This window comes from Phyllobates terribilis, unplaced genomic scaffold, assembly GCF_046119375.1.
Source record: "Phyllobates terribilis strain yellow unplaced genomic scaffold, ASM4611937v1 Scaffold_11__3_contigs__length_659146591, whole genome shotgun sequence".
NCBI lineage: Eukaryota > Metazoa > Chordata > Amphibia > Anura > Dendrobatidae > Phyllobates > Phyllobates terribilis.
In genome coordinates, this window is record NW_027362771.1 from 651,664,521 (window position 1) to 651,681,307 (window position 16,787).

Below are 16,787 nucleotides of genomic sequence, written 5' to 3' on the forward strand. Positions count from 1 at the left end.
CGGCTCCCGCTTCCTCTCTCGATGTCGTCATCAGCTCCCGCTTCCTCTCTCGATGTTGTCGACAGCTTCCTCTCCCTCTCTTGATGTTGGTTAAGGGTCAAGCTTTCTCTCCCACTCCCTCTCAAGATGTCACCAACAGCTCCTGCTCCCTCTCTCAGTATCATCAACGGCTCCCGTTCACTTTCTCATTGTCATTGATGGCTGCTGCTCGCTCTTTCAATGTTGTCGGCGGCTCCCGCTTCCGCTCTCGATGTCGTCGTCAGCTCCCGCTTCCTCTCTCGATGTCGTCATCAGCTCCCGCTTCCTCTCTCGATGTCGTCGACGGCTTCCTCTCCCTCTCTTGATGTTGGTTAAGGGTCAAGCTTTCTCTCCCACTCCCTCTCAAGATGTCACCAACAGCTCCTGCTCCCTCTTCTCAGTATCATCAACGGCTCCCGTTCACTTTCTCAATGTCATTGATGGCTGCTGCTCGCTCTTCCAATGTTGTCAGCGGCTCCCGCTTCCTCTCTCGATGTCGTTGTCAGCTCCCGCTTCCTCTCTTGATGTTGTCGACGGCTTCCTCTCCCTCTCTTAATGTTGGTTAAGGGTCAAGCTTTCTCTCCCACTCCGTCTAAAGATGTCACCAACAGCTCCTGCTCCCTCTCTCAGTATCATCAACGGCTCCCATTCACTTTCTCAATGTCATTGATGGCTCCTGCTCGCTCTTTCAATGTTGTCGGCGGCTCCCGCTTCCTCTCTCGATGTCGTCGTCAGCTCCCGCTTCCTCTCTCGATGTCGTCAACGGCTTCCTCTCCCTCTCTTGATGTTGGTTAAGGGTCAAGCTTTCTCTCCCACTCCCTCTCAAGATGTCACCAACAGCTCCTGCTCCCTCTCTCAGTATCATCAACGGCTCCCGTTCACTTTCTCAATGTCATTGATGGCTGCTGCTCGCTCTTCCAATGTTGTCAGCGGCTCCCGCTTCCTCTCTCGATGTCGTCATCAGCTCCCGCTTCCTCTTCTCAGTATCATCAACGGCTCCCGTTCACTTTCTCAATGTCATTGATGGCACCTGCTCGCTCTTTCAATGTTGTCGGCGGCTCCCACTTCCTCTCTCGATGTCGTCGTCAGCTCCCGCTTCCTCTTCTCAGTATCATCAACGGCTCCCGTTCACTTTCTCAATGTCATTGATGGCACCTGCTCGCTCTTTCAATGTTGTCGGCTGCTGCCCCTTCCTCTCTCGATGTCGTCGTCAGCTCCCGCTTCCTCTCTCGATGTCGTCGACGGCTTCCTCTCCCTCTCTTGATGTTGGTTAAGGGTCAAGCTTTCTCTCCCACTCCCTCTCAAGATGTCACCAACAGCTCCTACTCCCTCTCTCAGTATCATCAACTTCTCCCGTTCACTTTCTCAATGTCATTGATGGCTCCTGCTCGCTCTTTCAATGTTGTCGGCGGCTCCCACTTCCTCTCTCGATGTCGTCGTCAGCTCCCGCTTCCTCTCTCGATGTCGTCGACGGCTTCCTCTCCCTCTCTTGATGTTGGTTAAGGGTCAAGCTTTCTCTCCCACTCCCTCTCAAGATGTCACCAACAGCTCCTGCTCCCTCTCTCAGTATCATCAACGGCTCCCGTTCACTTTCTCAATGTCATTGATGGCTGCTGCTCGCTCTTTCAATGTTGTCGGCGGCTGCCGCTTCCTCTCTCGATGTCGTCGTCAGCTCCCGCTTCCTCTCTCGATGTCATCAACGGCTTCCTCTCCCTCTCTTGATGTTGGTTAAGGGTCAAGCTTTCTCTCCCACTCCCTCTCAAGATGTCACCAACAGCTCCTGCTCCCTCTCTCAGTATCATCAACGGCTCCCGTTCACTTTCTCAATGTCATTGATGGCTCCTGCTCGCTCTTTCAATGTTGTCGGCGGCTCCCGCTTCCTCTCTCGATGTCGTCGTCAGCTCCCGCTTCCTCTCTCGATGGCGTCGTCAGCTCCCGCTTCCTCTCTCGATGGCGTCGTCAGCTCCCGCTTCCTCTCTCGATGGCGTCGTCCGCTCCCGCTTCCTCTCTCGATGGCGTCGTCAGCTCCCGCTTCCTCTCTCGATGGCGTCGTCCGCTCCCGCTTCCTCTCTCGATGGCGTCGTCCGCTCCCGCTTCCTCTCTCGATGGCGTCGTCAGCTCCCGCTTCCTCTCTCGATGGCGTCGTCAGCTCCCGCTTCCTCTCTCGATGGCGTCGTCAGCTCCCGCTTCCTCTCTCGATGGCGTCGTCAGCTCCCGCTTCCTCTCTCGATGGCGTCGTCAGCTCCCGCTTCCTCTCTCGATGGCGTCGTCCGCTCCCGCTTCCTCTCTCGATGGCGTCGTCAGCTCCCGCTTCCTCTCTCGATGGCGTCGTCCGCTCCCGCTTCCTCTCTCGATGGCGTCGTCCGCTCCCGCTTCCTCTCTCGATGGCGTCGTCAGCTCCCGCTTCCTCTCTCGATGGCGTCGTCAGCTCCCGCTTCCTCTCTCGATGGCGTCGTCAGCTCCCGCTTCCTCTCTCGATGGCGTCGTCAGCTCCCGCTTCCTCTCTCGATGGCGTCGTCAGCTCCCGCTTCCTCTCTCGATGGCGTCGTCAGCTCCCGCTTCCTCTCTCGATGGCGTCGTCAGCTCCCGTTTCCTCTCTCGATGGCGTCGTCAGCTCCCGCTTCCTCTCTCGATGGCGTCGTCAGCTCCCGCTTCCTCTCTCGATGGCGTCGTCAGCTCCCGCTTCCTCTCTCGATGTCGTCGTCCGCTCCCGCTTCCTCTCTCGATGGCGTCGTCCGCTCCCGCTTCCTCTCTCGATGGCGTCGTCCGCTCCCGCTTCCTCTCTCGATGGCGTCGTCAGCTCCCGCTTCCTCTCTCGATGGCGTCGTCCGCTCCCGCTTCCTCTCTCGATGGCGTCGTCAGCTCCCGCTTCCTCTCTCGATGGCGTCGTCAGCTCCCGCTTCCTCTCTCGATGGCGTCGTCAGCTCCCGCTTCCTCTCTCGATGGCGTCGTCAGCTCCCGCTTCCTCTCTCGATGGCGTCGTCAGCTCCCGCTTCCTCTCTCGATGGCGTCGTCAGCTCCCGCTTCCTCTCTCGATGGCGTCGTCAGCTCCCGCTTCCTCTCTCGATGGCGTCGTCAGCTCCCGCTTCCTCTCTCGATGTCGTCGTCCGCTCCCGCTTCCTCTCTCGATGGCGTCGTCCGCTCCCGCTTCCTCTCTCGATGGCGTCGTCCGCTCCCGCTTCCTCTCTCGATGGCGTCGTCAGCTCCCGCTTCCTCTCTCGATGGCGTCGTCCGCTCCCGCTTCCTCTCTCGATGGCGTCGTCCGCTCCCGCTTCCTCTCTCGATGGCGTCGTCTTCTCCCGCTTCCTCTCTCGATGGCGTCGTCCGCTCCCGCTTCCTCTCTCGATGGCGTCGTCCGCTCCCGCTTCCTCTCTCGATGGCGTCGTCCGCTCCCGCTTCCTCTCTCGATGGCGTCGTCCGCTCCCGCTTCCTCTCTCGATGGCGTCGTCAGCTCCCGCTTCCTCTCTCGATGGCGTCGTCCGCTCCCGCTTCCTCTCTCGATGGCGTCGTCAGCTCCCGCTTCCTCTCTCGATGGCGTCGTCAGCTCCCGCTTCCTCTCTCGATGGCGTCGTCAGCTCCCGCTTCCTCTCTCGATGGCGTCGTCAGCTCCCGCTTCCTCTCTCGATGGCGTCGTCAGCTCCCGCTTCCTCTCTCGATGGCGTCGTCCGCTCCCGCTTCCTCTCTCGATGGCGTCGTCAGCTCCCGCTTCCTCTCTCGATGGCGTCGTCCGCTCCCGCTTCCTCTCTCGATGGCGTCGTCAGCTCCCGCTTCCTCTCTCGATGGCGTCGTCAGCTCCCGCTTCCTCTCTCGATGGCGTCGTCAGCTCCCGCTTCCTCTCTCGATGGCGTCGTCAGCTCCCGCTTCCTCTCTCGATGGCGTCGTCAGCTCCCGCTTCCTCTCTCGATGGCGTCGTCAGCTCCCGCTTCCTCTCTCGATGGCGTCGTCAGCTCCCGCTTCCTCTCTCGATGGCGTCGTCCGCTCCCGCTTCCTCTCTCGATGGCGTCGTCAGCTCCCGCTTCCTCTCTCGATGGCGTCGTCAGCTCCCGCTTCCTCTCTCGATGGCGTCGTCCGCTCCCGCTTCCTCTCTCGATGGCGTCGTCAGCTCCCGCTCCCACCTCTTGCTGTCTGTGCCAGCTCCTGCTTTTTCTCCTGACATTTCAGTTCTTTTGGGGCCAGTCTCTACGTCTCCTTTGTGTGGGCTGCCACGTTCCCCTTTCTCTCACATAATTTTGCTCTTTACGTTTAATGAACCACACCTTAAATTCCTCCCGTTAAGAGACAGAGCCGGATGACAGCCCACACCCTACAGCCGGACAGTGTAATGGCGGCAATGATTCCAGTGCTCCCGGAGATCAGCGGCGTCAGGCTGCTGATCATCTGGTGTAATGAAGCGCCAGGCCAGGCGAGCTGCTGACTGATCCGGCTTCGCCCAGAGAAACCTCGCTGAACTGGTTGGGGATCATCTTGGGTGGAGCGCAGAGGATGGGTGATCACGCTGGGGACATGGCCCTTGTTTCTCCTGGCCTGGGCAGCTGTGGGTTAAGTGGGGTCCAGTTTGCCCCCAGATAATGTCTTTCCAGGAGAATGTCCCAGTGCCTGGGGGCGACTGCAAAACTACAATTCCCAGCATGCTTTAACCAGGAGAGCCACAGCTGGGATGAGAGGCCGGGTGTGACCAGTAATCTCGCTCCATGGCCGCCTCTCGCCCCGGGGTCATCACCTCTTTTTTCTTCATCCCGCAGGTCACCGGATGCACAGACACCAGGACTAACCATGGCGGCTCCAGGTAACGCACTGTTGCTGGCCGGGGGTCTCGTCAGCAGGAGGGCAGTGACTCAGGGTCTCTCTCTTCTCACCCAGGTTACCCTTCACCCGTTGCCGGATACCTGAGCCCTCCATATCCATCCTCTCCATATCCCACCAGCCCCTCGGCTCCACCTCCACCTCCAACTCCTGGTTTCCATGACTACCCCGGACCGGGCTGCAGCATCCCCCCTCAGCACCACATGCACCCCGCTCCTCACCCTCAGCCGGACCCTCCCCAGGGGGGCGCACCGTATATGCCAGTGAGCAGCGGCAGCACCCCCAGTGCACTGGAGTACCTCAGCCAGGTACGTACCACCCACCTACTACTCCCATCATTTACCTGTGTGAGGTCACCGCCGCCGGGGCCTTCATCCTGGATGTAGAGCTGTCTGTCACTGTTATTATGGGGGCACTGTGGATGTCACTGTTATTATGGGGGCACTGTGGATATCACTGTTATTATGGGGGCACTGTGGATATCACTGTTATTATGGGAGCACTGTGGATATCACTGTTATTATGGGGGCACTGTGGATGTCACTGTTATTATGGGGGCACTGTGGATGTCACTGTTATTATGGGGGCACTGTGGATATCACTGTTATTATGGGAGCACTGTGGATATCACTGTTATTATGGGGGCACTGTGGATATCACTGTTATTATGGGAGCACTGTGGATGTCACTGTTATTATGGGAGCACTGTGGATATCACTGTTATTATGGGAGCACTGTGGATATCACTGTTATTATGGGAGCACTGTGGATATCACTGTTATTATGGGAGCACTGTGGATATCACTGTTATTATGGGGGCACTGTGGATGTCACTGTTATTATGGGAGCACTGTGGATATCACTGTTATTATGGGGGCACTGTGGATGTCACTGTTATTATGGGAGCACTGTGGATGTCACTGTTATTATGAGAGCACTGTGGATATCACTGTTATTATGGGAGCACTGTGGATATCACTGTTATTATGGGAGCACTGTGGATGTCACTGTTATTATGGGAGCACTGTGGATGTCACTGTTATTATGGGGGCACTGTGGATGTCACTGTTATTATGGGAGCACTGTGGATATCACTGTTATTATGGGGGCACTGTGGATATCACTGTTATTATGGGGGCACTGTGGATATCACTGTTATTATGGGGGCACTGTGGATGTCACTGTTATTATGGGAGCACTGTGGATGTCACTGTTATTATGGGAGCACTGTGGATATCGCTGTTATTATGGGAGCACTGTGGATATCGCTGTTATTATGGGAGCACTGTGGATATCACTGTTATTATGGGGGCACTGTGGATGTCACTGTTATTATGGGAGCACTGTGGATATCACTGTTATTATGGGGGCACTGTGGATGTCACTGTTATTATGGGAGCACTGTGGATGTCACTGTTATTATGAGAGCACTGTGGATATCACTGTTATTATGGGAGCACTGTGGATATCACTGTTATTATGGGAGCACTGTGGATATCACTGTTATTATGGGAGCACTGTGGATATCACTGTTATTATGGGAGCACTGTGGATATCACTGTTATTATGGGAGCACTGTGGATATCACTGTTATTATGGGAGCACTGTGGATATCACTGTTATTATGGGGGCACTGTGGATGTCTCTGTTATTATGGGAGCACTGTGGATGTCACTGTTATTATGGGAGCACTGTGGATATCACTGTTATTATGGGAGCACTGTGGATATCACTGTTATTATGAGAGCACTGTGGATATCACTGTTATTATGGGGGCACTGTGGATGTCTCTGTTATTATGGGAGCACTGTGGATGTCACTGTTATTATGGGAGCACTGTGGATGTCACTGTTATTATGGGAGCACTGTGGATGTCACTGTTATTATGGGAGCACTGTGGATATCACTGTTATTATGGGGGCACTGTGGATGTCACTGTTATTATGGGGGCACTGTGGATGTCACTGTTATTATGGGAGCACTGTGGATATCACTGTTATTATGGGAGCACTGTGGATGTCACTGTTATTATGGGAGCACTGTGGATATCACTGTTATTATGGGAGCACTGTGGATATCACTGTTATTATGGGAGCACTGTGGATATCACTGTTATTATGGGAGCACTGTGGATATCACTGTTATTATGGGAGCACTGTGGATGTCACTGTTATGGGAGCATTGTGGATATCACTGTTATTATGGGAGCACTTTGGATGTCACTGTTATTATGGGAGCACTGTGGATGTCACTGTTATTATGGGGGCACTGTGGATGTCACTGTTATTATGGGGGCACTGTGGATATCACTGTTATTATGGGGGCACTGTGGATGTCACTGTTATTATGGGGGCACTGTGGATATCACTGTTATTATGGGGGCACTGTGGATGTCACTGTTATTATGGGGGCACTGTGGATGTCACTGTTATTATGGGAGCACTGTGGATATTACTGTTATTATGGGAGCACTTTGGATGTCACTGTTATTATGGGAGCACTGTGGATGTCACTGTTATTATGGGGGCACTGTGGATGTCACTGTTATTATGGGGGCACTGTGGATATCACTGTTATTATGGGGGCACTGTGGATGTCACTGTTATTATGGGGGCACTGTGGATATCACTGTTATTATGGGGGCACTGTGGATGTCACTGTTATTATGGGGGCACTGTGGATATCACTGTTATTATGGGGGCACTGTGGATATCACTGTTATTATGGGAGCACTGTGGATATCACTGTTATTATGGGAGCACTGTGGATGTCACTGTTATTATGGGGGCACTGTGGATGTCACTGTTATTATGGGAGCACTGTGGATATCACTGTTATTATGGGAGCACTGTGGATGTCACTGTTATTATGGGGGCACTGTGGATATCACTGTTATTATGGGAGCACTGTGGATGTCACTGTTATTATGGGGGCACTGTGGATATCACTGTTATTATGGGAGCACTGTGGATGTCACTGTTATTATGGGGGCACTGTGGATGTCACTGTTATTATGGGGCACTGTGGATATCACTGTTATTATGGGAGCACTGTGGATGTCACTGTTATTATGGGGCACTGTGGATATCGCTGTTATTATGGGGGCACTGTGGATGTCACTGTTATTATGGGAGCACTGTGGATGTCACTGTTATTATGGGGCACTGTGGATATCGCTGTTATTATGGGGGCACTGTGGATGTCACTGTTATTATGGGAGCACTGTGGATGTCACTGTTATTATGGGGCACTGTGGATATCACTGTTATTATGGGAGCACTGTGGATGTCACTGTTATTATGGGGCACTGTGGATATCGCTGTTATTATGGGGGCACTGTGGATGTCGCTGTTATTATGGGAGCACTGTGGATGTCACTGTTATTATGGGGGCACTGTGGATATCACTGTTATTATGGGGGCACTGTGGATGTCACTGTTATTATGGGAGCACTGTGGATGTCACTGTTATTAAGGGGGCACTGTGGATATCACTGTTATTATGGGGGCACTGTGGATGTCACTGTTATTATGGGAGCACTGTGGATATCACTGTTATTATGGGAGCACTGTGGATATCACTGTTATTATGGGAGCACTGTGGATGTCACTGTTATTATGGGAGCACTGTGGATATCACTGTTATTATGGGGGCACTGTGGATGTCACTGTTATTATGGGAGCACTGTGGATGTCACTGTTATTATGGGAGCACTGTGGATGTCACTGTTATTATGGGAGCACTGTGGATGTCACTGTTATTATGGGAGCACTGTGGATATCACTGTTATTATGGGAGCACTGTGGATATCACTGTTATTATGGGGGCACTGTGGATGTCACTGTTATTATGGGGGCACTGTGGATGTCACTGTTATTATGGGAGCACTGTGGATATCACTGTTATTATGGGAGCACTGTGGATGTCACTGTTATTATGGGAGCACTGTGGATGTCACTGTTATTATGGGAGCACTGTGGATATCACTGTTATTATGGGAGCACTGTGGATATCACTGTTATTATGGGAGCACTGTGGATATCACTGTTATTATGGGAGCACTGTGGATATCACTGTTATTATGGGGGCACTGTGGATGTCACTGTTATTATGGGGGCACTGTGGATGTCACTGTTATTATGGGGGCACTGTGGATATCACTTATTATGGGAGCACTGTGGATATCGCTGTTATTATGGGAGCACTGTGGATATCGCTGTTATTATGGGAGCACTGTGGATGTCACTGTTATTATGGAAGCACTGTGGATATCGCTGTTATTATGGGAGCACTGTGGATATCACTGTTATTATGGGAGCATTGTGGATGTCACTGTTATTATGGGGCACTGTGGATATCACTGTTATTATGGGAGCACTGTGGATGTCACTGTTATTATGGGAGCACTGTGGATGTCACTGTTATTATGGGGCACTGTGGATATCACTGTTATTATGGGAGCACTGTGGATGTCACTGTTATTATGGGGGCACTGTGGATGTCACTGTTATTATGGGAGCACTGTGGATATCACTGTTATTATGGGAGCACTGTGGATATCACTGTTATTATGGGAGCACTGTGGATGTCACTGTTATTATGGGGGCACTGTGGATGTCACTGTTATTATGGGAGCACTGTGGATATCACTGTTATTATGGGAGCACTGTGGATATCACTGTTATTATGGGGGCACTGTGGATGTCACTGTTATTATGGGGGCACTGTGGATATCACTGTTATTATGGAGGCACTGTGGATATCACTGTTATTATGGGGGCACTGTGGATATCACTGTTATTATGGGGGCACTGTGGATGTCACTGTTATTATGGGAGCACTGTGGATATCACTGTTATTATGGGGGCACTGTGGATATCACTGTTATTATGGGAGCACTGTGGATATCACTGTTATTATGGGAGCACTGTGGATATCACTGTTATTATGGGGGCACTGTGGATATCACTGTTATTATGGGAGCACTGTGGATATCACTTATTATGGGGGCACTGTGGATGTCACTGTTATTATGGGAGCACTGTGGATGTCACTGTTATTATGGGAGCACTGTGGATATCACTGTTATTATGGGGGCACTGTGGATATCACTGTTATTATGGGAGCACTGTGGATATCACTGTTATTATGGGAGCACTGTGGATGTCACTGTTATTATGGGAGCACTGTGGATATCACTGTTATTATGGGGGCACTGTGGATATCACTTATTATGGGGGCACTGTGGATGTCACTGTTATTATGGGAGCACTGTGGATATCACTGTTATTATGGGGGCACTGTGGATATCACTGTTATTATGGGAGCACTGTGGATATCACTTATTATGGGGGCACTGTGGATGTCACTGTTATTATGGGAGCACTGTGGATATCACTGTTATTATGGGGGCACTGTGGATATCACTGTTATTATGGGAGCACTGTGGATATCACTTATTATGGGGGCACTGTGGATGTCACTGTTATTATGGGGGCACTGTGGATGTCGCTGTTATTATGGGAGCACTGTGGATATCACTGTTATTATGGGGGCACTGTGGATATCGCTGTTATTATGGGAGCACTGTGGATATCGCTGTTATTATGGGGGCACTGTGGATATCACTGTTATTATGGGAGCACTGTGGATGTCACTGTTATTATGGGGGCACTGTGGATGTCACTGTTATTATGGGGGCACTGTGGATATCACTGTTATTATGGGAGCACTGTGGATGTCACTGTTATTATGGGAGCACTGTGGATGTCACTGTTATTATGGGGGCACTGTGGATATCACTGTTATTATGGGAGCACTGTGGATGTCACTGTTATTATGGGAGCACTGTGGATGTCGCTGTTATTATGGGAGCACTGTGGATATCACTGTTATTATGGGAGCACTGTGGATGTCGCTGTTATTATGGGAGCACTGTGGATATCACTGTTATTATGGGAGCACTGTGGATATCACTGTTATTATGGGGGCACTGTGGATGTCACTGTTATTATGGGAGCACTGTGGATATCACTGTTATTATGGGGGCACTGTGGATGTCACTGTTATTATGGGAGCACTGTGGATGTCACTGTTATTATGGGAGCACTGTGGATGTCACTGTTATTATGGGGGCACTGTGGATGTCACTGTTATTATGGGAGCACTGTGGATATCACTGTTATTATGGGGGCACTGTGGATGTCACTGTTATTATGGGAGCACTGTGGATGTCACTGTTATTATGGGAGCACTGTGGATGTCACTGTTATTATGGGGGCACTGTGGATGTCACTGTTATTATGGGGGCACTGTGGATATCACTGTTATTATGGGGGCACTGTGGATGTCACTGTTATTATGGGAGCACTGTGGATGTCACTGTTATTATGGGGGCACTGTGGATGTCGCTGTTATTATGGGAGCACTGTGGATATCACTGTTATTATGGGAGCACTGTGGATATCACTGTTATTATGGGAGCACTGTGGATATCACTGTTATTATGGGAGCACTGTGGATATCGCTGTTATTATGGGAGCACTGTGGATGTCACTGTTATTATGGGGGCACTGTGGATGTCACTGTTATTATGGGGGCACTGTGGATATCACTGTTATTATGGGGGCACTGTGGATGTCACTGTTATTATGGGAGCACTGTGGATGTCACTGTTATTATGGGGGCACTGTGGATGTCGCTGTTATTATGGGGGCACTGTGGATATCACTGTTATTATGGGAGCACTGTGGATGTCACTGTTATTATGGGAGCACTGTGGATGTCACTGTTATTATGGGGGCACTGTGGATGTCACTGTTATTATGGGGGCACTGTGGATATCACTGTTATTATGGGGGCACTGTGGATGTCACTGTTATTATGGGGGCACTGTGGATGTCGCTGTTATTATGGGGGCACTGTGGATATCGCTGTTATTATGGGAGCACTGTGGATGTCACTGTTATTATGGGGGCACTGTGGATATCACTGTTATTATGGGGGCACTGTGGATGTCACTGTTATTATGGGGGCACTGTGGATATCACTGTTATTATGGGGGCACTGTGGATGTCACTGTTATTATGGGGGCACTGTGGATGTCGCTGTTATTATGGGAGCACTGTGGATATCACTGTTATTATGGGAGCACTGTGGATGTCACTGTTATTATGGGGGCACTGTGGATATCACTGTTATTATGGGGGCACTGTGGATGTCACTGTTATTATGGGGGCACTGTGGATGTCGCTGTTATTATGGGAGCACTGTGGATGTCACTGTTATTATGGGAGCACTGTGGATGTCACTGTTATTATGGGAGCACTGTGGATGTCACTGTTATTATGGGGGCACTGTGGATGTCACTGTTATTATGGGAGCACTGTGGATGTCACTGTTATTATGGGAGCACTGTGGATGTCACTGTTATTATGGGGGCACTGTGGATGTCACTGTTATTATGGGAGCACTGTGGATGTCACTGTTATTATGGGAGCACTGTGGATGTCACTGTTATTATGGGAGCACTGTGGATGTCACTGTTATTATGGGGGCACTGTGGATGTCACTGTTATTATGGGAGCACTGTGGATGTCACTGTTATTATGGGAGCACTGTGGATGTCACTGTTATTATGGGAGCACTGTGGATGTCACTGTTATTATGGGGGCACTGTGGATGTCACTGTTATTATGGGAGCACTGTGGATATCACTGTTATTATGGGAGCACTGTGGATGTCACTGTTATTATGGGGGCACTGTGGATATCACTGTTATTATGGGGGCACTGTGGATGTCACTGTTATTATGGGGGCACTGTGGATGTCGCTGTTATTATGGGAGCACTGTGGATGTCACTGTTATTATGGGGGCACTGTGGATGTCACTGTTATTATGGGAGCACTGTGGATGTCACTGTTATTATGGGAGCACTGTGGATGTCACTGTTATTATGGGAGCACTGTGGATGTCACTGTTATTATGGGGGCACTGTGGATGTCACTGTTATTATGGGAGCACTGTGGATGTCACTGTTATTATGGGAGCACTGTGGATATCACTGTTATTATGGGGGCACTGTGGATGTCACTGTTATTATGGGAGCACTGTGGATGTCACTGTTATTATGGGAGCACTGTGGATGTCACTGTTATTATGGAGCACTGTGGATGTCGCTGTTATTATGGGAGCACTGTGGATGTCACTGTTATTATGGGAGCACTGTGGATATCACTGTTATTATGGGAGCACTGTGGATGTCACTGTTATTATGGGAGCACTGTGGATATCACTGTTATTATGGAGCACTGTGGATATCACTGTTATTATGGGAGCACTGTGGATATCACTGTTATTATGGGAGCACTGTGGATGTCACTGTTATTATGGGGGCACTGTGGATATCACTGTTATTATGGGAGCACTGTGGATGTCACTGTTATTATGGGAGCACTGTGGATGTCACTGTTATTATGGGAGCACTGTGGATGTCACTGTTATTATGGAGCACTGTGGATGTCGCTGTTATTATGGGAGCACTGTGGATGTCACTGTTATTATGGGGGCACTGTGGATGTCACTGTTATTATGGGAGCACTGTGGATATCACTGTTATTATGGGGGCACTGTGGATGTCACTGTTATTATGGGAGCACTGTGGATATCACTGTTATTATGGGAGCACTGTGGATGTCACTGTTATTATGGAGCACTGTGGATGTCGCTGTTATTATGGGAGCACTGTGGATGTCACTGTTATTATGGGAGCACTGTGGATGTCACTGTTATTATGGGAGCACTGTGGATATCACTGTTATTATGGGGGCACTGTGGATGTCACTGTTATTATGGGGGCACTGTGGATGTCACTGTTATTATGGGAGCACTGTGGATGTCACTGTTATTATGGGAGCACTGTGGATGTCGCTGTTATTATGGGAGCATTGTGGATATCACTGTTATTATGGGAGCACTGTGGATGTCACTGTTATTATGGGAGCACTGTGGATGTCACTGTTATTATGGGGGCACTGTGGATATCACTGTTATTATGGGGGCACTGTGGATGTCACTGTTATTATGGGGGCACTGTGGATGTCGCTGTTATTATGGGAGCATTGTGGATATCACTGTTATTATGGGAGCACTGTGGATGTCACTGTTATTATGGGAGCACTGTGGATGTCACTGTTATTATGGGGGCACTGTGGATGTCACTGTTATTATGGGGGCACTGTGGATGTCACTGTTATTATGGGGGCACTGTGGATGTCGCTGTTATTATGGGAGCATTGTGGATATCACTGTTATTATGGGAGCACTGTGGATGTCACTGTTATTATGGGAGCACTGTGGATGTCACTGTTATTATGGGGGCACTGTGGATGTCACTGTTATTATGGGAGCACTGTGGATGTCACTGTTATATGGGAGCACTGTGGATGTCGCTGTTATTATGGGAGCACTGTGGATATCACTGTTATTATGGGGGCACTGTGGATGTCACTGTTATTATGGGAGCACTGTGGATGTCACTGTTATTATGGGAGCACTGTGGATGTCACTGTTATTATGGGAGCACTGTGGATGTCACTGTTATTATGGGGGCACTGTGGATATCACTGTTATTATGGGAGCACTGTGGATATCACTGTTATTATGGGAGCACTGTGGATATCACTGTTATTATGGGAGCACTGTGGATGTCACTGTTATTATGGAGCACTGTGGATGTCACTGTTATTATGGGAGCACTGTGGATGTCACTGTTATTATGGGAGCACTGTGGATATCACTGTTATTATGGGGGCACTGTGGATGTCACTGTTATTATGGGAGCACTGTGGATGTCACTGTTATTATGGGAGCACTGTGGATGTCACTGTTATTATGGGAGCACTGTGGATGTCGCTGTTATTATGGGAGCACTGTGGATATCACTGTTATTATGGGAGCACTGTGGATGTCACTGTTATTATGGGAGCACTGTGGATGTCACTGTTATTATGGGGGCACTGTGGATGTCACTGTTATTATGGGAGCACTGTGGATGTCACTGTTATTATGGGGGCACTGTGGATATCACTGTTATTATGGGAGCACTGTGGATATCACTGTTATTATGGGAGCACTGTGGATGTCACTGTTATTATGGGAGCACTGTGGATATCACTGTTATTATGGGGGCACTGTGGATGTCACTGTTATTATGGGGGCACTGTGGATATCACTGTTATTATGGGAGCACTGTGGATATCACTGTTATTATGGGAGCACTGTGGATGTCACTGTTATTATGGGAGCACTGTGGATGTCACTGTTATTATGGGAGCACTGTGGATGTCACTGTTATTATGGAGCACTGTGGATGTCACTGTTATTATGGGAGCACTGTGGATATCACTGTTATTATGGGAGCACTGTGGATGTCACTGTTATTATGGGGGCACTGTGGATGTCGCTGTTATTATGGGGGCACTGTGGATGTCACTGTTATTATGGGGGCACTGTGGATATCACTGTTATTATGGGAGCACTGTGGATATCACTGTTATTATGGGGGCACTGTGGATATCACTGTTATTATGGGAGCACTGTGGATATCACTGTTATTATGGGAGCACTGTGGATATCACTGTTATTATGGGGGCACTGTGGATGTCACTGTTATTATGGGAGCACTGTGGATGTCACTGTTATTATGGGGGCACTGTGGATATCACTGTTATTATGGGAGCACTGTGGATATCACTGTTATTATGGGAGCACTGTGGATGTCACTGTTATTATGGGAGCACTGTGGATATCACTGTTATTATGGGAGCACTGTGGATGTCACTGTTATTATGGGGGCACTGTGGATATCACTGTTATTATGGGGGCACTGTGGATGTCACTGTTATTATGGGGGCACTGTGGATATCACTGTTATTATGGGGGCACTGTGGATGTCACTGTTATTATGGGGCACTGTGGATATCACTGTTATTATGGGGGCACTGTGGATGTCACTGTTATTATGGGGAGCACTGTGGATATCACTGTTATTATGGGAGCACTGTGGATATCACTGTTATTATGGGAGCACTGTGGATATCACTGTTATTATGGGAGCACTGTGGATATCACTGTTATTATGGGAGCACTGTGGATATCACTGTTATTATGGGAGCACTGTGGATGTCACTGTTATTATGGGAGCACTGTGGATGTCACTGTTATTATGGGAGCACTGTGGATATCACTGTTATTATGGGGGCACTGTGGATATCACTGTTATTATGGGGGCACTGTGGATGTCACTGTTATTATGGGAGCACTGTGGATGTCACTGTTATTATGGGAGCACTGTGGATATCACTGTTATTATGGGGGCACTGTGGATGTCACTGTTATTATGGGAGCACTGTGGATATCACTGTTATTATGGGAGCACTGTGGATATCACTGTTATTATGGGGGCACTGTGGATGTCACTGTTATTATGGGAGCACTGTGGATATCACTGTTATTATGGGGGCACTGTGGATGTCACTGTTATTATGGGGAGCACTGTGGATATCACTGTTATTATGGGAGCACTGTGGATGTCACTGTTATTATGGGGGCACTGTGGATATCACTGTTATTATGGGGCACTGTGGATGTCACTGTTATTATGGGGGCACTGTGGATATCACTGTTATTATGGGAGCACTGTGGATATCACTGTTATTATGGGAGCACTGTGGATATCACTGTTATTATGGGAGCACTGTGGATGTCACTGTTATTATGGGAGCACTGTGGATATCACTGTTATTATGGGAGCACTGTGGATATCACTGTTATTATGGGGGCACTGTGGATGTCACTGTTATTATGGGAGCACTGTGGATGTCACTGTTATTATGGGAGCACTGTGGATATCACTGTTATTATGGGAGCACTGTGGATATCACTGTTATTATGGGAGCACTGTGGA

The 16,787-nt window shown here is 49.4% G+C and overlaps 1 protein-coding gene across 2 annotated transcripts in view; it reads left to right on the forward strand.

The window, feature by feature from the left end:
- Positions 1 to 16,787, forward strand: part of LOC141167187 (phospholipid scramblase 1-like) — a 75,806-nt gene that overhangs the window by 34,036 nt on the left and 24,983 nt on the right. For both annotated transcript variants that reach the window (XM_073654610.1, XM_073654611.1), the window contains exons 2-3: positions 4,761 to 4,804; positions 4,879 to 5,129. In XM_073654610.1, coding sequence (XP_073510711.1) covers positions 4,792 to 4,804; positions 4,879 to 5,129 — 264 coding nt within the window. In that variant the 5' untranslated portion in view covers positions 4,761 to 4,791. The remainder of the gene's footprint in view (positions 1 to 4,760; positions 4,805 to 4,878; positions 5,130 to 16,787) is intronic.